This window comes from Macaca thibetana, chromosome X (genome assembly GCF_024542745.1).
Source record: "Macaca thibetana thibetana isolate TM-01 chromosome X, ASM2454274v1, whole genome shotgun sequence".
Lineage (NCBI taxonomy): Eukaryota > Metazoa > Chordata > Mammalia > Primates > Cercopithecidae > Macaca > Macaca thibetana.
The window spans coordinates 114,131,217-114,155,841 of NC_065598.1; the positions used below are offsets into that span (position 1 = coordinate 114,131,217).

General features: G+C 42.2%; 2 protein-coding genes across 4 annotated transcripts in view; both read left to right on the forward strand.

The window, feature by feature from the left end:
* The window catches only part of LONRF3 (LON peptidase N-terminal domain and ring finger 3), a 50,351-nt gene extending 29,783 nt beyond the window's left edge, over positions 1–20,568 (forward strand). For all 3 annotated transcript variants that reach the window (XM_050776097.1, XM_050776096.1, XM_050776098.1), the window contains 6 exons: positions 3,560–3,674; positions 6,553–6,674; positions 9,254–9,412; positions 10,472–10,634; positions 11,643–11,792; positions 15,329–20,568. In XM_050776097.1, coding sequence (XP_050632054.1) covers positions 3,560–3,674; positions 6,553–6,674; positions 9,254–9,412; positions 10,472–10,634; positions 11,643–11,792; positions 15,329–15,484 — 865 coding nt within the window. In that variant the 3' untranslated portion in view covers positions 15,485–20,568. The remainder of the gene's footprint in view (positions 1–3,559; positions 3,675–6,552; positions 6,675–9,253; positions 9,413–10,471; positions 10,635–11,642; positions 11,793–15,328) is intronic.
* NDUFA1 (NADH:ubiquinone oxidoreductase subunit A1) overlaps positions 1–24,625 on the forward strand; it is a 970,503-nt gene that overhangs the window by 71,538 nt on the left and 874,340 nt on the right. The gene's annotated exons all lie outside the window — the stretch shown is intronic.

Here is a 24,625-nt window from a genome sequence, read left to right on the forward strand (position 1 = left end):
GGGATATCATGGGCAACATTGCTATAAACATTGTTTACATCTGCTGGTGCATATAAGTGTTTGTTCATTTTCTGTTGGCTTCCTTCTCTTTTTCTTATTGACTTCTAGGGGCTCTATGTATGCTCTAGATACAAGTTCTTTGCTAGTCGTTATGTGTTGCAGATACTTTCTCCTACTCTGGCTTGCCTTTTTGCCCTCTTAATGACATTTTTGATGAACTTAAAAGCGTTTCCTCTTCTTTTTTATTTTGAGATGGAGTCTCACTTTGTCGTCCAGGCTGGAGTGCAGTGGTGCAATCTCGGCCCACTGCAACCTCCACCTCCTGGGTTCAAGCGATTCTCCTGTCTCAGCCTCCCCCGTAGCTAGGATCACAGGCACGCGCCACCACAGTCTGTTAATTTTTACGGGGTTTTGCCATGTTGGCCAGGCTGGTCTTGAAGTCCTGACCCCAGATGATCCGCCCACCTCGGCCTCACAGTGCTGGGATTACAGGTGTGAGCCACTGCACTCAGCCAAAAGCGCTTCATTTTAATACAGTCAAAATTATCCATCTTTTCATTTATAGGCAGGGTTTGTGTCATAATTCATTTTTTTACCTTCAGGTCATAAAGATATTCTCCTCTTTTATCTTTATTTTCTTTTATTTGACTAATTTATTTAAGACATGGGGTGTCAAACTCCTTGTTTCAGGCGATCCTCTTACCTCAGCACCCCCCAACAAGTAGCTGGGATTAGAGGTGCCAGCCACTGTGCCTGGCTATTTCATCTTCTGAATGTTTTATTGTTTTGCTTTTCACATTTATTTTTACAGCCCACATGGAATTGGTTTTTGCGAATGATATGAGAGATGATCCAATTTCATTTCCCCCTATAGATAGCCAACTCTCCTAATACCATTTATTGAGAAGGCTATTTATGTACTGAAAATCTTTCCCCCATCTGCTTTGAAGTGACACATTTGTCATAAATCAAGAATCCACATCTGGATCTGTTTCTGGGCTTCCTATTCTATTCCCTGAGTCTGTTTGTCCTTGTGCTAGTCATATACTGTTTTAATCACCACAGCTTTATATGTTCTGTTATCTGGTAGAGTGAGTCCTCCCACATCATTGCTCTTCAGATGTATCTTGGCCCTTTGCTTTTCCTTATAAAGTTTAGAAATCAACTTGTCAAGTTCTACAAAAATAAACAAATGAAATAACCCATTGAGGTTTTTTATTGGGACTTAGCTGTTTACTTTCTTTCAATGAGGTGTTTGTAGCTTTTTCCAAAAGAGGTCTCCTATAACTGTTGTTAGATTTCTTCCTGGACACTTGATTTTTAAAAGCAGTTGTAAATGTTATCTTTAAGATGATAACATTTCTAATGTCTATTGCTGGTATATAGAAGTATAATTGTATGTGTGTGTGTGTATTTATCTAGTAACTTTGTTAATTCTATTCTTATTCTAATAATCATTTGTAGATTCTTTTAGATTTTTCTAAGTTCACCATATCATTTGTGAATAATGACAGATTTGATTTTTTCCTTTCCAGTTCTCATATTTTGTTCTTGCCTTAGTGCACGGAGACCTCCATAGTAAATAGTTTTTTTAAAAAAATAACTTTGCTTTTTGGCCAATTGGATAACTAAAATTTATTAATTTTAATTAATTTGTTAAACAAATTAACTACTTTTTAAACAGAATCAAAAAATTCAAAAAGTACCAAAAAGATGAATATATGAAAAGTCTCTCTCCTACTCCAGACCTCCATTGGCTTGTTAAAAATATCCCATTTTTTCTAGTCCCCTTGACGTGCTGAATCTGGAACTTTAGCCAGTGGAGCTTCACGATGTATGTTTTTTTTTTTTTTTTTTTTGCTCCACACGTAACTGATATTTGAAGACCAATACAGAAAGTTTGCCTATGCAGAGATTAATGGGATTTGTGTAACACAGTGATCCTCAACCTTGGCTGTACATTAAAATCACCAGGAGGCTTTAAAAAAAGTCTTGATGCCTGTCCTGTACACTGGGTCTACTGATCTGAATCTCTGTAGATGCTGTAGTGGGCATCTAGAGTTTCCATAAGCTCCCCAGGTGATTTGGGGAGGCAGGAAGGAGGGCTTACAAAGGGGCGAGAGGAAACATTTGGGAGTGATGGGTATGTTTCCTATCTTGATCGTGGCGATGGTTTCATAAGTGTGTACATATGTCAGAACTTATCAAATTGTACACTTTAAGTCTGTTCCATTTATTATATATCAATTTTGCACCAATAAAGCAGTTTAAAGATAAAGCTGTCCAGGTAATTCTGATGCACAGCAATGGTTGAGAATTATCCTTGTAATAGAAAAGGCACATGACTGGAAGTGGAAGTTGGATAGACTCTCATCTGTCAACAGTTGGCTGTGCACACTTAGACAAGTAACTTCCACCTTTCTGGACCTCAGGTTCATTCTAGTTAGTGGGTTCAATTTCTTCACAAGTACTTTTCAGCTGGCATGTTGATTCTTCTACTCAGCCTGGCAGTGCTGGCCAGGCTGCTGGTGCACCTCCTGGCCACACGAGGGAGCCGTACAGCTGGCAGCCTCTGACTTTCCACTGAACACTCTTGTGAGGTGAAAATAGGCTGGTCAGGCAGGGAGGGGTCTTTCCATTCTTCCTGTGCTTCTCCTCTTGGTGAATGCAAGCCCCACTCCTCAACGGTCATCTTCAACTACCCTCACTCACTGATCTCGCTGCAGGTGAGCCTTTTTTTAAGCAAAGCAAATCCATGAATTTCTGAAGGTACAGAACAGCTTTATAAAAGGATTCCCACATTGCTTTGAAAATATCCTACTCTCCCCAAGCAATTAAAATAGTACCAAATTGAAGTATATGTATGTATACATATGTATGTACACATGTAAATGTATGTATATGTGTATATGCATCAATATAGATCCATATCTGGTCTATATCAGTAAGCACACTAACAATACTATTCTCCCCCTATGAAAATTATCTATCTATATAAAAGGCAGTTATGTTTGTTAGAGGTACAGTTTTGATATCCTTCAGGCATTGACATTGCTTAGACGAAAAGAGGAATCAAGGTTAGCAAACAAAGTTTTTTTCCATGGTAATATGATGTAAAGTGCTTAAGTGGGTAAATGTGTAAGGGAGAGAGAGTGTGTGTGTCTGCGTGTCTGTGTGTGTCTGTGTGTGTTTACATATACTCAGGTGAACAGGTTGGCTAATATTTTCAGAATAGAATTTTATCCAGACACTCTGTGCATTAATCTCTATTTTTCTTGGACCAGACAGGGCAAAAAATCTGAATTCCCCAGAAGAGATAGACTAGAATTGATGTTACAAAATGATCTAGCTATGCCCTAAACTTTAATAAATGTATTTTAATCCAGCTCAAAAACGAAAGGCAAATGTTTATCTGAAGTGCAACAATAGCGACTTTTAAAAAAGAACTCCTCCCCCACCCTAAAATAGTCTAAATAATGCTTTAAAACCTTAGCTTTGAGTTGCTCTTTTATTTTTGGTCTTACTGAAGTTTTCTTCCATTTTGATTCCTAAATTTCAGATTATTCTATGAGCCAGTCACAACACCTTGTGGGCATACTTTTTGCTTAAAATGCCTAGAAAGATGCCTAGATCACAACGCCAAGTGTCCATTGTGCAAAGACGGTCTTTCACAGGTAAATCAATATTTCTTTGTTTGGTTTAAATCAGTATTTCTTTCTTGTTAGGTTTAGCTTATTTGGAATTGGGCACTAAGACAGTGTTCAACTGGACCCCAAGCCACTGCACTGTGGTAGGGCACATTACTCCCTCAAACCATCTATTTCTCCTGTCTTTTTTTTTTTTTTTTTAGATGGAGTCTCCACTCTGTCACCCAGGCTGGAGTGCAGTGGCGCGATCTCGGGTCACTGCAACCTCCACCTCCTGGGTTCCAGCAATTCTCCTGCCTCAGCCTCCCAAGGAGCTGGGATTACAGGCACATGCCACCACGCTCAGCTAATTTTTTTTTTTTTTTGAAACAGAGTCTTGCTCTGTCACCCAGGCTGGAGTGCAGTGGCGCAATCTTCGCTCACTGCAAACTCCCCATCCCGGGTTCACGCCATTCTCCTGCCTCAGTCTCCCAAGTAACTGGGACTACAGGCGCCTGCCACCATGCCTGGCTAATTTTTTTGTATTTTTAGTGGAGATGGGGTTTCACCGTGTTAGCCAGGCTGGTCTCGATCTCCTGACCTCGTGATCCGCCTGCCTCGGCCTCCCAAAGTACTGGGATTACAGACGTGAGCCACCGCGCCTGGTCTAAGTTTTGTATTTTTAGTAGAAATGGGGTTTCACCATATTGGTCAGGCTGGTCTCGAACTCCTGACTTCAGGTGATCCACCCACCTCAGTCTCCCAAAGTACTGGGATTACAGGCGTGAGCCACCGTGCCCAGCCTATTTCTCCTGTCTTATAGCCACTGTTCCCATCTCCATAAAGTCCTTCAGGAAAATGAGGCAACATGCAGTTTTTTATGTGGTGTAAGTAGGGAAATCAATTTGTGTTGGAAACAAAAGTGTTAAATAGATGATAAACTTGGATCCTGGTTCTGATCTCATCATGGCACCTGATATACTGTGATCTTGAGTAAATCTTTTGTCCCCTCTAGGATTGGACTAGGTAAGCCCTGATGTTCCCTTATCATCAATGTTTATTCTGTGGCTTGAAGATAACAGCTCCAAAGGCCCCAGGAGAACCTCACAGAACTTCAGAGTGATCCTTGTCCAACCCCTCAGGAGCCACTGTACCTGGAAGCCCTAGAGCTTTTGCAGTAAGCCAATTTAGCAGACAGCAGCCCTTTAGGACTTCCAGGTTCTCTAAAACTAATCACACAGACTCCCACCTTTGTTTTTCAAGTGAACCTGAAGGAATTTCCTATAGAAAAAGAAGACCTGAAAATCCATCTTGTTTTCCCTCCCTCAGGGACTTATGTGCCACATTTTATGATTGGTGTTAATATTCCTTGACCCCTGTCATTCCTGAGGAGAGGTTGGAGATGCAAGGCTATCTCTAGGTGACTACAGGTCAAGAGAAGTCACATGTTGAGCTTTACCATCACCCCAGTATTTAAATTAAGGGAATAGAGTGAAATAATCATCGCTGGTAGCCCTCAGGGTATGTGTTGGGATTGGGATGAGGGCCAATGTCATACCTTTCCCTAGATAAAAGTTGTAGGATTTGCAGGCCTGATTGTAGGTGAGAAGTCCATAATCCTTATACTTAAATAATACATCTGTGTTGTTGTAACACTGGAAAATTCAGATTAAGTGGAAAGAAGAAAAATCTACCCATATGCTCAGTACCTAGAGAAAATCACTGTTAGTTAACATTTTAGTATGTGCCTTTTCTGGCTTTTTGTTTTAGCATCAGCAGAGGAGTCACCTACTTTTTGGACCGACTACCTCCTCAATCACTGCTTATCCCCCAAAACTGGGACTGGGAAGTGCAGTTGATTTTCCCATAGCCAGGCAATGGCAGTGACAGTGGCAGATAAGGCATCCTGGAGACAGATGCTATACGGTTCAGGACTTGGGGTCTAGAAGATATTCTCATCTATCTCTGTGTATTCACATAGGGTCACACTTGCACTATTTTACATAGGATTAAATATTCCAATCATGTTCACTGCAGAATAGAGACACAGCCCATACTGAGAAAGGAACAAAATTGTTTGAAGCCAACAGTTTTATACTCAGGCGCTCTCCTTGCTGGGACTGTAGGGGTAGTTTCCATAGCAAGCAATTCTCCGCAGATGTTTTAACATCAGTTGTTTGATTCACACCGTTAAATACCCACTACTTAAACATCCCTGGGTGTGCATCGGTCAGAGGTGTTTGGGAGAAGAGTAACAGTGACAATTGAGCCTGAGTCCAGTTCTTGAAATCATGACTTTTAATCTCAGTGATACCTAGATGGTATATTAGAAAGGCAAATAGACAAATCAATATTTAGCTGTTTGTGTTTTTTAAAACTAAAATTAAAAGAGAAAAAATAGGTAGATTTGGCAATATCCAGAAGCCCAAGCATTGGGTTAGGCTGGGAGTGGGACAGGGCAGGAAAGGATCAGTGATTGAAAAATGCTTTTTAGTTCCCTGAACCTTTTGGCCACTAACTTTGAGCATATCCCAGATGGAGACCATTTCTGTGTGCTTGTAAACACGATCAACAGGAAATGGAAAGGGAAGGATTCCCCCCACACCACTTTTTGGACAAGAACATGATCTTGATTTCAGTATTTCAGGAAAATTGTGAGAGTTTTAAAACTTCAATGCAGGTTTTACCCCCTTGTTAAAATATTTTTATTCTAATTATAAAGATAATCAATTGCATGTGTGGTTTTTTAAATGAAACTAACATCCAGAAAATACATATATTATGATGGTATCATCTGCTGATTTGTGGGTCCAGACTACTCCAATATGTGGGTCATGTGACTTGTCCAGTGATTACATCAGAAGTGTTTTGCTGATGACTGCGTATTACCTAACTGCATATTATCTAATTGCCTCCCCCCATATAGTGCTTGGCATCAAGAAAATACAGCAAAAATGTAATAATGGAGGAGCTCATAGCTAAATTCCTTCCAGAAGAACTGAAGGAACGAAGGAAGCTTTACGAAGAGGAAATGGAAGAACTTTCTAAGTATGTATATGCATATTTCTGTTTTGTTTCCCTCATACCAGCTCATGAGAGCTGAATGTGCACATTAGTTCCCAGCTTCCAACTTAGTGATGTCCTGCCAGCTGCTTGAAATTGGCTATGGTGAGAGTATTTACACCATGGAAATTGGCAAGTGCTACAAACCAGGGCTTCCCCTGCACCCAGAGAGCCAGTTGTTAAACATACCAGCATACCACTGAAGAAGCATAAGCGAAACCAGTGATGAGGGTACACCCTGCCCCCAGTAACAGGGTATTTGCTGGCGAGAGTAAATTGGAGTAGCTTAATCAGGGGAACTTAACGAAATGGCCAAAAGATTGTTTTCAGATACATAAGGAGTTGCTATGAAGTTAAGAACTTTGGTGTCAACCAGAACCGGGCTTAAGACCCAGTTCTACCTCAAAGTGAGTCTACTTCACAACCCTAGGCAGGTCACTTAACCTTTCTGGGCCTTAGTTTCCTTATCTGTAGCTTGAGAATAATTTAATAATTTGAGTTCTTACTTCATGGACTTATTTTTTGAGATTGAGCCTCACTCTGTCACCCAGGCTGGAGTGCAGTGGTGTGATCTTGGCTCACTGCAACCTCCGCCTTCTGGGTTCAAGTGATTCTCCTGCCTCAGCCACCCAAGTAGCTGAGATTACAGGCATGCACCACCATGCCCAGCTAATTTTTGTATTTTTTAATGGAGACAGGGCTTCACCATGTTGGACAGGCTGGTCTTGAACTCCTGACCTCAAATGATCCTCCCACTTGGATCTCCCAAAGTGCTAGGATTACAGGCGTGAGCCACCATGCCTGGCCACCTCATGAACTTCTTATGAAAATCAAATGACCTTGTGCATAGTAAGCACTTAATTAATGGTAATAATACTAATACTTGTTAAGTGCTTTCTCTGCCGTGCATAGGTAATGTGAAAGGTGAAGGGGAGGGTCAGAGGTGTCAGTGAGGCTCTCAGCCCTCCGCCTAGCTGTGAGAACAGCTCCCTTCGCAGAAAAAGCAGGAGGCAATCACTAATTTCTGCCTGTCTTGCTTCTGCCCTCCCCTCCCCCGATCCGCAGTAGAATCCTAACAGCATTCCAGAGGCAAGGTTCCTGACAGCAAAAATGGTTTTGGTTTCATGCCCACTGTGTAGAGAACATTCGTAAACTCTGCCAGTGACTTGTTTGAATGCACTCCTCACTTCGAATATGTTTTTCTCAGAAACTAGAAATCATTTTTTTTCTCACTAATTTACATTGGAACTACTCAGGGGATCTTTATCTTTATTTCTGATCTGTAAATTAGCATTGAGCCTCTTGAGCCCTCATCTCAAATCTCATTTAAGGTCTTATTAACCAATACTGAGATGTATTAGGACTTTCTATGTAAATGAATCCTAAACTTGATCCTTTTGAGATTTGGGCAGTTGGTCTTGTATTTCTTGATAGGTTTAGGTTCAGATGTTCCTGTGTTGAATTTACTAGACAAATAAGAAGACAAGGATCCCAGAGGAGCTGGCTCTGTTTTGGTTCCCCAACAGGTTGTGTGTGTGACTCTCTGGGAGTAGTTATTGAAAGGCAGGGCCGGGCATGGTGGCTCATGCCTGTAATCGTAGTACTTTGGGAGGCAGAGGCGGGTGGATTGCTTGAGGTCAGGAGTTCAATACCAGCCTGGCCAACATGGTGAAACCCCGTCTCTAATAAAATTACAAAAATTAGCCAGGCGTGCTGCCATGCACCTGTAATCCCAGCTACTCGGGAGGCTGAGGCAAGAGAATTGCTGGAACCCAGGAGGCAGAGGTTGCTGTGAGCCAAGATTGCACCATTGCACTCCAGCCTGGGTGACAGAGTAAGATTATGCTAAAAAAAAAAAAAAAAAAGGAGAAGAAGAAAGAGAAAGGCAGACCCTTGGGTTCCAATTCCAGAGCTAATGCATCAGTATCTCTGGTAATGTGGTGTCCAAGTCATCTTGATTTAAGAGCCCCTGGTGATTCTGATGCAAAGAAGCATTTGAGCATCACTGGGCTGGATTACTCTTGCCTATCTCTTGGTCCTTCCTCCTTTCAGCTGTGCCTACTTTGCAGATTCTTTGGGGTCCTTGCAAATTTGAGATGCCCTAGGGACCTTACATAGAATTTCCCACCACCCTTCTGGAGAGCTGAGTCCACTTCTATCATCAGCAGCCTTCCCCATGCAGCCTGAAAAACACCTGAAGAGATTGTTTTGAGTAGAGAGCGTGAAAGAAAGACAAAATATGAGTTATAGCTGTCACCCACAATATTAAGGTGCTAGAGAACTTTTTCAGCCAAATTAAAATGTGTAGAATGCCAATTTTAATTTCTTAGACCTTAGGCTAACCTCTGCATCGGATAATGGAACTCAGCCCACACTATCAATTGCATTTCAATATTTTTCTATTAGCCATCAAAACTTGATGTATCTTTGGCAAGTGACACCGTCAAAAAACAAACTGGTATCTCTTTGCCTTCCCCCAGGGGTATCACATGCTAACATTTGACCAACATTTTTGTGTTCTGTCCGATTGCTTTGAGATCCCTGTCATTTGCTCTCTCTGACAGCCTTAATAAGAATGTGCCTATTTTCGTGTGTACTATGGCCTATCCCACCGTTCCTTGTCCCCTGCACATCTTTGAGCCTTGTTACCGCCTGATGATTCGTAGATGCATTGAGACAGGCACGAGACAGTTTGGCATGTGCCTTGGAGATCCTGTCAAAGGGTAAGTAAGGAGCCATGCGAGCAAAAAGAGGTTGTGTAATGAGGGATTTCTTTTTTACTTTGGGGTACTCCTAGGAGATGGGGAGGCCTAGCTCATGAGGTTAGCCAACTGAAGAATATAAGCATTTGTGAGGATCATGGTCCCTTTGGTGGTTAGTTTACCATGTGAGAGGCTGTCTATTTAAAGAACTCTAGAATTAATATTTGGTTAAACAAGTGGTATATGTTATAAAACTTATAAGAATGTGGGCCTTGGAGTCAAACTGCCTGTGTTCATTATCTAGTTGCAACCTTGGAGCAAGTTTGAGTTTGAGCAAGCTATTTAACCTCTCTGTATCCCAGTTTCCTTATCTGTAAAGTGGGTACAATAATAGTACCTACCTCGTTGGGTTTGCTGGGAAGATTGGTGAGTTAATAATGTACATAAAATGCTGAGCACAGTTCCTGGCTTCCTTAGTCCATTTTGTGCTACTGTAACAGAATGCCACAGACTAATAATTTATGAACAATCGAAATTTATTTTTCATGGTTCTGGAGGCTGGGAAGTCCAAGATCAATGTGCTGGCATCTGGCAAGGGCCTTCTTCCTTTGTCATAACATAGTGGAAGGGCATAGCAGAAGGGCAACAGAGAGAGAGAAAGAAGGGGGTCAAACTTGCCCTTTTGTATTAATAACAACCCTACTCTACTTTCACCATATCAGCATTAATGCACTCATGAGGGTGGAGGCCTAATCACCTCTTAAATGTCCCACCTCTTAATAATACTACAATAGCAATTAAATTTCAAAATGGGTTGTAGAGACAAACATTCAAACCATAGCACTGGCACGGCACATAGTATGTGCTCAATAAATGGTAGCAGTTACACAAACACATTATGATTTGTTTTTCTTCACACAGGCACTGCCTGTTGTATACTTGAAACTATAACCCAGGGACAGGAAAATAGGCAGAAGTCCCTTGAGCCACAGCATGGGGTTACAGAAATGGCTGGGTGCCAGGCCAGGGAAACAGAACTCATCAAGGATCTATTCTCTCGACTCCATTCTCAATAAACAGGTTTGCAGAATATGGCTGCATCCTAGAGATCAGAAATGTTCAATTCTTTGCCGATGGCCGCTCAGTGGTTGACAGCATAGGAAAGAGGCGCTTCAGGGTGCTCCATCAGAGCCAGCGGGATGGCTACAACACAGCCGACATTGAATACATTGAAGACCAAAAGGTGAGGGTGGCTGGTGCCAAGAATCCCAAAGCCAGGCTATCCTCGTAACTTGGTACACAAAGATAATTGCGAAAGGATTTCTCAGAACCCTTGAGGGCCTTGGGATTTCACACCAAATTGCTGCAGCAGCATTGAATGCTGCTGGATTGCTATCCAGTTGCAGTACGGCAGTGAGGGCACCTATTGTCCTGGTTCTGCTTAGCTACTGAGTTGCATTCATGTGTAAGAAATGCTATCCTAGATCAACCCTGGGGCTCATTCAGCTTGGGAGTTAAGTCTTTGTCAAAGATACCAAGGAATAGATCTGGGGTGGGTCTATATATATGTATATATTTTATCCATCGATTTATGTATATTTTAAACTTTTTTCTTTTGAGACAATTATAGATCCACACATGCATTTGTATTTTAAAGTACGTAACCTGGCTAAGAGCCCTTCCCAATAATCCATCATCCCATAAGGCAGAAAGATGACACATCTAGTTAATCCTTGGTTTTCTGAGCTAATGGGTGCAAGAAGAGGTAAATAATCCTGTGTTCATTTATATTTACATTTGTTACATGGTAGATTAATAAATATCTGATGACTAAGTAAATGTGTTTGACCAAGATAGTTACATGCTAAGACTGACATACTCCTGTGTGTTTTCCAGCTAGCAATGGGAAAACAGATGTAAAAATGAAAAGGGCAAAGGCATGGACCAGCATAACCTGATTTAACCACATGCCTCCACTCAGGCTGGTTTGAATCTCTGGTTTTCTGCATGTTTTGCTGTTTCAGCTAATCTACCAGCTGAGCCCTTCTCCTTCCTCCATGCTCAGCAGTATCTACACACTGTCCAGCACTTCACTAAGGGGAATTTCACATCAAGCACAGGAGAAAGCTGGATGGGTGAGCCTTCCCATAAAAAGGCAGAATGGATGCTCAAAGCGAGTCAGGTGTCAAAAGTGACTCTGGGAATGATGGAGAGGGTATAGAATGTTTCACTTCCACTTTGATACTTTCAGGTTCAGGGAGAGGATTGTGCTGAGCTCATGGGATTACATAACTGTGTCTATCAGCAAGCGTCATTGTGGTTTCATTCACTCAAATCATCCCTAAAGAATCGGATACTCAATCACTTTGGTCCCATGCCGGAGAAAGACGCTGATCCTCAGGTATAGAAAAATGTCTACTTTAAACGGGTTGCCCCACTAGAAGAGAGTGCCTAGTGTTTGTGATTAGATGGGTATGTGGTTGCCATTCAGCACATTGAATACAGAGAGGAAGATGGATTTAATTTGGTGTTGTTTGGCTGCATAGTGTCATGAGTAAGACCAAAAAGATCCCAAGTTAGAATTGGGGGTAACTAAAGTAAAGCAGTAGGAACTTGGATTCAAGGAAGGTTTTGAGAACTAAGTAAGATAAGAGAATGGGAACATAGATATCACCAACAGAAGAACCTTCCATGGGAGTCCAGATTCACACCATGGTAATGTTAGGGTGACAAGATACGTGCAAAGGCCAGGACTAAAGAGAAAGGTATCCTGGGAGCTGAGACCAAAAGCTGCTGCTTTTAGGTAACTTCATAACCCTCTCCTTCATTGCTTTGGGAACTAGGGGATAGGGCCAGCTACCCTTATAAGATTACAACTGCAAGACCACAGAAACTTTTCATGCCTCGGTCTATCTATGCTTTGCCCTGCAAGTCTAGACCCTTGCTATTGTCCTCACCAGGGCTGAACAGCTCCTGAGAAAACTGACCCCATCATTAAATACTGTTGGTTGAGTTATACTAGAAAGTAGTTTGTTAGGTTCTACTGATCAGTGTTCTTCCTGGGGGATAGGCCTATTTGCAAGATCAAACTGCAGATCAGAAGCTCTCTAGGAGAGTGGAGATGGTTTTCACTAAGCTTTGCTTGCCTGGTATAAATCAGGGAGTACTTTCTTTCTAGGATAAGGCTGGAGATATCCTAACCACATACTTCCTCATCACCATCTTCTTCTATGCTCCGAGCTAGCTCTCCTACATCAACACTCACAGAACTTCCTTGATTCTTTACTTATGCTCATCCTCAACTCTGTCACAAAAGAAATATCTAAATATGCATATTCTGACCAAAAGTCTGGTCCTTCTTACCTTTCTAGCAGTATAACCTTGGGAAGATCCCTTTCCCCTTCTCAACTTTTGTCCCATCTCTGACATGAGGAGGGGTCTAAAACCGCCTCTTCCTCTTGCATTCTGAGGTTCTAAGACACCAGTCTGTTCCCTAACGAGCTGAAACGTCTTGCTTTCCTCAGACCACAAAAGTGGCTCCTTCCCCACCCATGCAAAGGCATCATGAGTCTTCAAGGGAGAAAGGCCAGTTAGTGCTTCCTGTGACCCAGCTCCTGGCTCTGGGCCACGGTGAGTCAGGACTGCAGCATATACTTCTGAGCAAACTCACGATCAAGCTTAATGTTCCCCTTCACCTTCCGGGAAGCGTTCTCCCTTAGGCAAAAGATATAGATCAGCAATGGTAACGGGAAAACACAGATGCTACAGTGTGATTCATAAAGGCTAATGACAGAGAAAGTTGAAATCTTGGCTTTCACTTCCTTTTTTCTTAGTTCTGTTATTATGTTGCTTTGGCAGCAGCAGCACCAGCAAAAAAGAAAAACCCAAACCCATCCCAGTTTGCTCCAGTCAATGCTGCAGCCCCAGTGGTCCCACAAATAAGAATGTTCTGTCAGGAGGATGTTTCTTAGAAACTGCCACAAGTGTTAATACCAGCTTAAATATCTTTGTTGGTGATCCTTGGAAAAAAAGTTCAGAACATCAGTCTAATATTCAGAACTGATAATAGGAGGGAGAGCATGTTGCCAGCTTCAGGGAGGGACAAAAAAGAATGCAAATGAAGCTAGAGGCACAAAGAAGCAAAGAAGGCAGTGAGATGTGGTGACGATCAGAGGAACCAATTTGGAGCCAAATAATTTCAGGTGTAGGCACTTTTACCAGAATGGTTCTCTGTAGTCCTAAAACCAAACTTGTGAAAGTTGTGGGCAGAAAGCTCGTTTTAGGCTTAGAAGGAAATAAGTTCCCAATGTCTAAAATAATGTGCCAGGGAAGCTGCTTACAAACAGAATTTTGGGGAAGGATTTATGTGGAATAGGAAAGCTCTTTATTTTAAAAGGAAATCTAGGGGCAGAATATATTTCTTTTTTTTTTTTTTTTTTTTTTTGGAGACCGAGTCTCACTCTGTCACCCAGGCTGGAGTGCAGTGGCACATCTCGGCTCACTGCAAGCTCCACCTCGCAGGTTCACGCCATTCTCCTGCCTCAGCCTCCTGAGTAGCTGGGACTACAGGCGCCCGCCACCACGCCCAGCTAATTTTTTGTATTTTTAGTAGAGACGGGGTTTAATCATGTTAGCCAGGATGGTCTCGATCTCCTGACCTCGTGATCCACCCGCCGGCCTCCCAAAGTGCTGGGATTACAGGCATGAGCCACCGTTCCCAGCCCCGGGGCAGAATATATTTCTAATGTGAATGTTTTCTAATTGGAATTTTTGCAAAGTGAGGTTGTGATTCTTTGGTACTGTAAATCATAGCCTTTGGTTTTCAGGGGAGAAGAGAGCTGTGGCCCTGTATAGTGACATGGTATATCTGGACTATTGCCTTCAGCCACATCAAAGAAATGAGGGGACTTAAAAGACATGCAAAGGTCAAGGGGTCATGGGAATTGAAGGCCTGAATGTTAAATGCATCAGTCCAAAGGACCTCAACAGAATATTAGAAATGGAAGAGACTACGTAGTAGATACTAGCTTGTAAAATCACATTGGCTAGGAAGCATGGTGTATCTGTTAGGATATTGGTTGGTTTGCTTTAACAAGAACCAAAAATGACCGGAGCTTAAACAAGATGGAGGGGCTAAGTCCTGGACAGTTAGGGCAGCTCTATTCCACGAGAGCATTCAGGGACCCAGGCTCCTTCATCACAAAACTCTACCATCCTTAGAATGTTGCCCTCATCCTCTTGATTGAGGAAGGCTGATCCTCACCACATCCATGTTCTAGCTAGGGGAAAGGGAGAGAAAGAGGAAGGCAGAGGGCATACGCTGCTTTCCCAGAGCATGACCAAGAGGTTACACATATCACTTCCCTTTACATCTCATTAGCTAGAACTTTGTCTCATGGCCTCACCTAGCTGCAAGGGAAGCTCAGAAATGCAGTCTTTTTTCTGGGTGGCTATATGCTCTGCTAAAATAAGGGGGAAAATAGGCCGGGCGTGGTGGCTCACGCCTGTAATCCCAGCACTTTGGGAGGCCGAGGTGGGCGGATCACAAGGTCAGGAGATCGAGACCATGGTGAAACCCCGTCTCTACTAAAAATAGAAAAAATTAGCCGGGCGCAGGGGCGGGCGCCTGTAGTCCCAGCTACTCGGGAGGCTGAGGCAGGAGAATGGCGTGAACCCGGGAGGCGGAGCTTGCAGTGAGCCGAGATTGCGCCACTGCACTCCAGCCTGGGCGACAGAGCGAGACTCCGTCTCAAAAAAAAAAAAAAATAAATAAATAAATAAATAAATAAAAATAAGGGGGAAAATAGATATAGGGACAATTAGCAATCTGCCACATGGAGTTGTTCTGCCTGGGTCTTGACCTTGAGCATTTGCAACTCTGCAGACTGATGTTCTTGGATGGGAATAGAATGACCCCATTGTATTTCTCTGTTGCAGATGAACCCGAATGGCCCAGCCTGGTGCTGGTGGATGTTAGCGGTTCTTCCCTTGGAAAGCCGAGCTCAGCTCCCCTTCCTAGCAATGAGGTCCTTAAAGGACAGACTGAATGGTATTCGACGAGTCCTGGCCTTCATATCCCGAAACCAAAACTAGTGAGTGGATTGCTGAAGAGGAGCTCCCACCTTCCCCACTGCCGTTGGGGGGAGTCTTGTAAATATATCTGATTGCAATAATATCTTAATAGAAGGGAGTGTCAAACAGAGGCGTGAGCCTGCTGTTGATCACAGAGAGAAGTTGAGTAGAAAGACCAAAAGAATGTGACCTCTTTGAAACTTTCTGTCTTAAGATGCTTCTTGACATGCTGCGTAACTACATAAACAGCAGAGGTATTTAAGAGCCCAGAAAAACATAATTTGATTTTAGCATTAAAATTTCCAAAAGTTTAAAGTGGTTTTGCTTTAATATTCTTTCTTTCATAGATCAATGACTGTGTGGTTGAAATGTGAAAACAAAGATACTAATAATGTTGCTGTATAATTTCACTGACTTGAGGTCTCATTCCAAATGGTTCAGGTTTTATAGAGCATTGTGTAAAATAATGTTCATACTTCTTTCTGTTTTAATAATTTATTTTTTGCACTACTGTATCCTTTTTTCTACATGTATGTTTGTAACTATGTAAGCGTATATTGCTCAAAAGTTCGTTGCTTTATTTATTGATGTGGTTTACCGTGTACCTAGGGGGAAATAACAATACTAGAAGTGTGCAGTTTTTGCTATAATCTGTTTTTACTACGGTGACACTAGTTCTTAGACCATTTCTGTATCTATCCAAGTGGATGCTTAAAAGAAGTTCAGAATGATGCTAAGATAATCTGTCTTCAGAGTCCGCTCTTTTTTTTCAGTTTGAACTAAACAATATAAAATACTTAAGGGATTTGGCCTAGATTATGGTGTAAGCCAAGGTAAAGTAAAATAATTCATTTTCTGTGTGTAATACAGAACAAAGCTGAAAGAATTATTTTTATTATAGGCATTTATTTCAGCAATCTAATTGTACGTGTATCTAATTTTTCCCTAGTGCAGTTAGGAATGGGATTTTAGGCAGGATCATAATTAACTCTTCAGAGGAAATGGCGTTCAGTTTAGCACATCGCAGTCATGCCCAGCTAGCCTCCACACCCCATCTCTCCTCAGGGTTCTGAGGATCAAGACCTGGGCAAAAACACTTGATGAAGGACTTTTTCTTATTAAAAGTGTAAACAAGCCAAATAGAGTAGAACCCTATAAACAATCTTTTTAAAGGAACCAGACGGCCGGGCCCAGTGGCTCATGTCTGTAATCCCAGCACTTTGGGAGGCTGAGGCAGGCGGATCACTTGAGGTCAGGAGTTCGAGACCAGCCTGACTAACATGGTGAAACCCTGTCTCTACTGAAAATACAAAATTAGCCAGGCGTGGTGGTGCATGCCTGTAATCCCAGCTACTTGGGAGCCTGAGGCAGGAGAACCACATGAACCCGGGAGATGGAAGTTGCAGTGAGCCAAGATTGCACCATTGCACTCCAGCCTGGGCGACGAGCAAACCTGCATCTCGAAAAAAAAAATAAAAGGTGGGGGGGAGCCAGATAATCTATTATTTTATCTAAGTACTGCCTTTGCTTCTAGTTGCATGGGTGAAATATTTCAATGTAGGGGAAGAATACAGGGTGAGAAGTAAGAGTAAGCCCTGATTTAGCTTGCTTAGTGCTAGTTTGAGTCCTTCAGTGGCAGGACAGCCTGTAAAGTACCACGAGTATGGGAGTGTTATAATGGCAGAGTGAAACGATTAGAGCAGGGAGGAAGTGAATTGTGCCATTAGTACTTTCATGCAAATCATACCATGTGATTTTGGATAGCGAATGATTTTTGCATCATTCACTCACAGCTCATTGCTCTGTTAAGGTGAGAAGGGTAATTCTTTCTTCTCCCATCACCACCTGTAGCTAGAAACAGGAAAGGGAGAATGAGATGATCCAGACGACATAAAAAAGATACATGTAAGCAGAAACTAGATGGTCTTTGCAGCACTCACTTAATGGACATTGTCGCCAGAGCATTGTGTTTATCAGATTTGATGTTTGCAGCTAGTCTGGGCAGGTGAAGAACAGAAATAGATGGAAGTATAGGCATGATTTCTGCCCAAGCAAACTCTGCAAGGCTCAGGGAGCAGAAAAGACTCCCCCTCCCCCCTGATTCTCAGACCATCTGGTCATAACACAATCCTAATAGTTTCTTATTATCTAGTGTAAATGCAACAAAGACAAGGGCCCTGAGCTTCTCTACTTATTAGATATATTACTTTTGGCAATTGATTTAACTTTTGCCAAGCCCCAGTTTTCTAATCTATGAAATGATAGTGATAAGTTCTGCATATAGGGTTGTTACAAAAATTAAATGAGATAACGTGTAAATCAGTTAGCACAGTGTCTCACACCTAGAATGCATTCAAGAAATAATACCTACTATTAGATTAGTCATAGTTATAGAATATCATCAAGGGCCTACATTTGTATAAAACGCTGCCTTTACACACAATATCCACTTAAAACCCCTTTAAACTTACTTGGGGGAATACATACCACTGATTTTTGGACCCATAATTTGATGATTTACAGATAATTCTTTTGGGAATTAAATCTGTGTGAAAGTGAAATGACTGGAGAACAAATGAGGGTCAGAGATAGCAATCAATCGTATACCAGAAATTTTTTTCCCGCTTCAATAAGGGCTAAAAGGTAGTGCCGTTTGTAGGTCTGGGATTTCTTTTCTGTGTGTGTGTGTGAGAGAGAGAGTCCAAGTCTCACTCTTTGTCACCCAGGCTGGAGTGCAATGGCTCAATTTCAGCTCACTGCAACCTCTGCCTCCCAGGTTCAAGTGATTCCCCTGCCTCAGCCCCCCAAGTAGCTCGGATTATAGGCACGCACCACCATGACTGGCTAATTTTTGTAGTTTTAGTAGAGATGGGGTTTCACCATGTTGGCCAGGCTAGTCTCAAACTCCTGACCTCTGGTAATCCACCTGCCTGGGCCTCCCAAAGTGCTGGGACTACGGGTGTGAGTGTGAGCCACCGCGCCCAGTGTAGGATTTCTGATAGAATGGAAGCCTTAAGTTCTAGCTCAATTAGAATAACCAACTTACCACTCCCTGTTCTCCAAAATATATTGAGAACCTTACCCATCCCAGATGATTAGAGTTTACAATCTGTGACTTCTGTGCTTAGTTGTAGTATTTCTTTATGTTGCCCAAAGTAACAGATTCAACAAAAATGTGCTGAGATCCCCATGTACCGGGTACTGAGCCAAGTGATCTCACATACCTGAGCTCATTAAATCATTTATTTCTCATATCAACCCTGCGAGAGCAGTTATATCCCTATATTATGAATGACAAAACTGAGCCTCCACTATGTTGAATGCTTTGTCTAGTTGCAAGGCAGGATGCAAGGCTAAGCTTTGGCTTTCTTTGGGGTGTACCTTAACGAGGTAATCAATTGGTCTTGACCATTTTTACACTGGGAAATTGGTTTTGCTGCACAGCTTGGGAATGAAGGATATCTAGAAGAAAGACATAAAGCTAAATCTAGGCCAGAAAAATAAGACTTCCCCCACGGTAGATAGTGCCACTTATTTGGTTAGTTTTTTTGTCTGTCATGACTGACCCAGTCTTTTGCCTAGTAGGTTATTTTTTGGTTATTTTTTGTATGTATGTATATATGTCTTCGTGTGTGTGTGTGTGTGTGTATATACACACACACAAGGTAGCAAGCGGACATCATGCCTTTCTGCTTTGTACTGTACTACTGCTGCTAGCAAATAACCAGCAAAATGTAGAAAATAAAAAACCAATTTTCTGTAGACAACTTGGAGAAAAGAGTGCCTGCCCCTGACTTAGCGGGGCAGAGAATGACTATTTTTAAAGTTTGCCTTTTCTGAAGGCCAGCTGCTTCTAGCCCAGTGCTGCCTAGGCAGCAAGGGGCAAGCCGAGTCATTGCGCATGTGGCGCTTCCAGCTCTTACCTGTGGAGCTGACCTGGGCTCAGATAATCCCCTGTGACTGGCCATTGGAGCGGTGCAGCTCCTAAGGCTTGTTCACAGCATCCAGAGGTCTCTTACAGTAAACAGATTGCATACTGTTGACAGACTGCAATCTGTCTGTGTTCCCCACACCAACTCCATTTCCAAGATGGGAATTTTATTCAGGGACTCATTCCTTGAGTTCCCAATATATTGACTTTGCATCCATTACTGCTCACCAAGGCAGAACCATAACAGTGGTGTGTGACAAAGATGCAAATGGAGGGCAGCCCAAACAATGGAAAAGGGAAGATTTTCAGCCCATTCTTGAAGCTGAGAAATGAGGTTTTGATTTATGATAGAAGACAGTTCTAAAAAGCAGCTGGCAGCATGGGCTTCAATTTGTGCCCGTTCTGAGTTCAAAGAGAAGGAAGGAAAAGGAGCCACATAAAATGTACACATTCAATTCATCTTAGAATGATAGCTCCCACCTTATTACACTGTACAACTATTTAATAATCTGGATTACACACATCCAGAGGTGAAATGAAGAAATTTTCACTTACAAAAGTGTATTTCCAAACATGCTAAGTTAACCTCCAGAGAGAAGTGCCTGTAATCTCTGTTCCTGGTGTCACTTTAAAGCTTTTGCTTCATGACTCTGTAGCTGTTGTTTAAAATGTTTTTGCAGCAAACGTGATTTAACAGAAGTTTACAAAGCAACACTGTAGCTAATGCATAATTTTAAAAGTCGATTAACATTTATCTATTGTTAAAGCAACACTAATAATGGAATAAAAGGAAAGTTAATAGGTCAATGTGGCACCATAGGCTTATTTTAGATAAACTAGTTCCATCATCTTATGCAGTTGTAAGTAATGCCAGGATTAAAATATTAAGCAAGCCACATAAACAGTGGCAAATGTGTGTGTGTTTTCCATTTGTTTGGTAAGCAGCCATTTTACTCTTGCACTGTAACGAACTGAAGGGAAATATAAGATAATGCTTTTTTTTCCCCCCATATTGCTATTCAACTACCTCTATATGCTTTATTTCTTTTTAGGATTCCCTTCCTCCAAATCTGTACAAAAATGTTTCAGCTCATCTATGTTGTAATAACAATGTGATACAGACAGTTTGTGTGAAAGTTGTTTGTTCATTAAAAAAATGTTTCCTATTGCCTCACTTTGTGTCCAACAAAACTGTATTCCTACCTTAGGAAAAGAATTATCCAAGTAGCTTCAGTATCACTTCGGTGGAAGCTGAGTAGAAAGGAATGCTTCAGGAACATCTATTTTGTTCTTGTTCCCATTGGTTGTAATACCTTTGACCAGAGGATCCTTTAAGGAAATATACCTGCATTCAGACAGCAAACTCCCATGTATGTGACAGTGAGGCAGGTGTGAACTGATTAATGTGACTGATGTGTTCTGAAAAACTGGCCATAAATTGTTTCAAAATGCACCAGAAAAGCTTGTTACATAAAGAATTATGTTGAAGCATTTTGTCAATATCTGCCCCTACTTTATATGTAAATCCAAGCATTCACATATTGGGTTTGCTTAAAGCAGAACACACTACCTACTATTTTCTTTGGCATCATAAAGTGTTCAAGAAAACAAATAACACGTTTTTACTTGAAACAAGCAGTTTATTAACAATAGGCTAAAGCTAAGGCCCAAAACAGAACCTTTTAACCGGAAAATTGGTAACATTTGTGACAATGAGTGATACTGACCAAGCTGACCCCAGCAGAAGAGCTTCAGCAACATCCCATCTTCTCTACAGTACTAATTTTAGTCTTATGCCATCGGTAACTTTTAAATGAGTTCTTACCATTGAGGGAAGAAGGACACAAGAATGGGACAATTAAAAATGAAATGATAGAAAATTCCACTTGAGCTTGATCTTATTCTGTGTAATAGGATCTTGGGGGTTATTGGGGAAAAAAAAATCAGAACTCCTGCCCATCTAGGCCCCAGAGGAAAGGCTTGGCTCTGTTGGACTTTGTCCTTCTGTGCCCAGTCTGCCACTCTCTGGTTCTCAAGAGATAGAGTACACTTAAAGGCACAAGACAGTCCTGCCCAGAATCCCTGCATAATTTTTCTCTGGAGAACCGAATTGAACCACCTTAAAAGAAGGTTCTGTTTGCAGTTGTCCTCCAGGCCTTTGTTAGAACCAAAGTTAACACTGTGCATCCTCTCTTCTGGGATCCACTCTGGCTCTTTTGAGTTCTCCAGGGCCAAAGATGCCTCCCTAGAAGATAACGCCAGTTGAAAAATGAGATATGAACAAGAGAAAGGAAGGAAAAATGCCCTAGACTCCCAGAGGCCTAAACTTTTCCTTATTCTCTTATGATTTCTTCATTCCCAGGAGGGCCTGAGGTGGGATAGGAAGGGGCTGGTGTCAGTACTCCCTATTGACTTCTTCCAGGTAACGTAGAGATTTCCTAGCCAGACTCGTCCGTGGTCAGCTCAATGCAGAGGTATGTTCTGGGCAAGGTAGAGAAGTGTAAGTTCTGAGGAACCCTGCCTCTGTATCTCTGAGGCCCCTTCTCCCGCCCTTTCCAGTTTTTGGTTACTGATTTTCCTATTTCAACCTATACTCACATTGACTGTTCATCCACATTTCCTGTCCACTTACACACACATATTATCAAATGTTATGGTTGCATTACAAAGACCCGAAAATACTCTTTACTCCATTTATTGAAGTACGGCCTCCCAAATTGCACCCTTTTGCAGACTACTTCCTACCTTGTAGTAAGTCAGTATCAACAATTTCTGGACGCTACAAGTGCTGCAAAGTGCTGAAATAGCCCACTTGCCCTAAATCCAGGTTTGCTACAGAAATCTTGCTTCTCTTGGATTTTAGAAGTGCATTATGGGGATATTCAATACAGTTATGGGACCAGGGGAGATCATTGCACCTTTGGCCTATCAGGATGTCTGTTGCCACTGATAGAAGGCAACTTTACAGTCTCAGGACCATGTGTTTCTTCTGCGAGCTGACATGAACACTTTCATAAGAAGATAGGGCTGGGCACCGTGGCTCACGCCTGTAATCCCAGCACTTTGGGAAGCTGAGGCAGGCAGATAACGAGGTCAGGAGATCGAGACCATCCTGATTAATACGGTGAAACCCCGTCTCTACTAAAAATACAAAAAAAGTAGCCAGGTGTGGTGGCAGCCGCCTGTAGTCCCAGCTACGCTGGAGGCTGAGGCAGGAGAATGGCATGAACCCGGGAGGCGGAGCTTGCAGTGAGCCGAGATCGTGCCACTGCACTCCAGCCTGGGCGACAGAGAGAGACTCCGTCTCAAATAAATAAATAAATAAATAATAGTGGTTATTAGGGAAGGGGGAGCATTATGTCCACAAATGGAGTTAAGCCCTTCTGCTTAGGCAGTCTACAGTGATGAGTTCCCATTGGAGGGAGAAAAGGATGGGGGCAGGAAAAGAGAGGAATGAAGGCAGAGAAAGGTTATGGAAATGGCTAATTATGAGAGCTGAAGTGGCTACCTTTTCATCTCCTGGCCAGAACATCATGTATCCTCTTCCTATATTAACTGTGGCCTTGATCTTCCATCCTGATTTGGGAAGTCACTTATGCCCAAACTAAGAATGCAGTCATGTCTTCAGGAAATATGAGCCAAGTTCTTGCACCTGTAGGCTGATCCCAGAAAGGACAGACAGTGTATCAGCAGCTCCTCATTGAGCTGGTCACTGATCCAAAGGCCAAGCCAGTGTCCATTGAGTGTTCATTACATGCCATGTTTTTTTTCTAGAATATTTAACATTCTTATTAGAAACAATAATCTGTGGCCAGGTGCAGTGGCTCATGCCTATAATCCCAGCACTCTGGGAGGCCGAGGTGGGTGGATCACCTGAGGTCAGGAGTTTGAGACCAGCTTGGTAAACGTGGTGAAACCCCTTCTCTACTGAAAAAAAATTTTTTTGCTGGGCCTAGTGGCATGCGCCTGTAATCCCAGCTACTCGGGAGGCTAAGCCAGGAGAATCACTGGAACCCAGGAGGCAGGGGTTGTGGTGAGCTGAGATTATGCCACTGTACTCCAACCTGGGTGACACAGCAAGACTTCGTCTCAAAAAGAAAAAGAAATAGTAATTTGTGAAATAGAGCTCATCACAATAATCTGAAGTAGAGCTCACTATAATATATGAAGTAGACATCTTGTTATATACTTGTTATAGGCAAGTAAACTATGGCACAGGGTGGTTTTGTTACTTGGCAACGGTCATACTGATTAAGATCTGGGCCAGAGTCTGTATGGATTCCAGAGCCCACAGTTTTACCCACTATTATGGGCTGCCCATTGTGTAGTGCCACAGACCCAAGAGAACAACTCAATTCATAAATGCAAATCAAAACTACGATGAGATACCATCTCACACCAGTCAGAATGGCAATTATTAAAAAGTCAAGAAACAACAGATGCTGGTGAGGCTGTGGAGAAATAGGAATGCTTTTACACTGTTGGTGGGAATGTAAGTTAGTTCAACCATTGCAGAAGACAGTGTGGTGATATCTCAAAGATCTAGAACCAGAAAGACCATTTGGCCCAGCAATCCCATTACTGGGTATATACCCAAAGCAATATAAATCATTTTATTACAAAGAAAAAATAGGAGTATAGATTTGGAGATTCAAAAGGCAAAATAAGGGATAAATGTTGAAAGCTACATACATACAGATGTATGTTCTAGAGTCATACATCCCAGTGCTGAAAGAGGCCTTAAGAAATCATTCAGCCCAGCTAAACCTCCTGCTTTCAGCCAGTATTATTTTTCCCATTTTGCAGATAAGAGAACTATGGTTGCATAGCAGTGTTCAAGATCACTCCATGAGTTAGTGGCCAAAATGAGACAAGAGCCTAAAATGTAATGCACACTCAACACACCAGAAGAAGCTCACAGCTGGCCCTCCCCACCCCATGAGTGTTCTGATGTGTGGCTTCTTGGAGATGGAACTTTCATTGGGAAGAACAAATAATTTTTTAAAGAGCTACAGCCTATTTGGAAAGGCCCCTTTGGGGATTGTTCTCTCTCTGACCCTCCCCGACCCAGTCGTCTCTTTAGATTGCTTCTCTGTTCTAGGAGCCTTTCTCTCACACGACCTGTTACTTGGGAGAAACCTTCCACTCCATTCACAGAAGTTTGGGTTTCATGCAACTGAGGCAGGCTGCTTTTGGCTGAAAAAGAGGAACCTCATGCCTGCCAACTCACA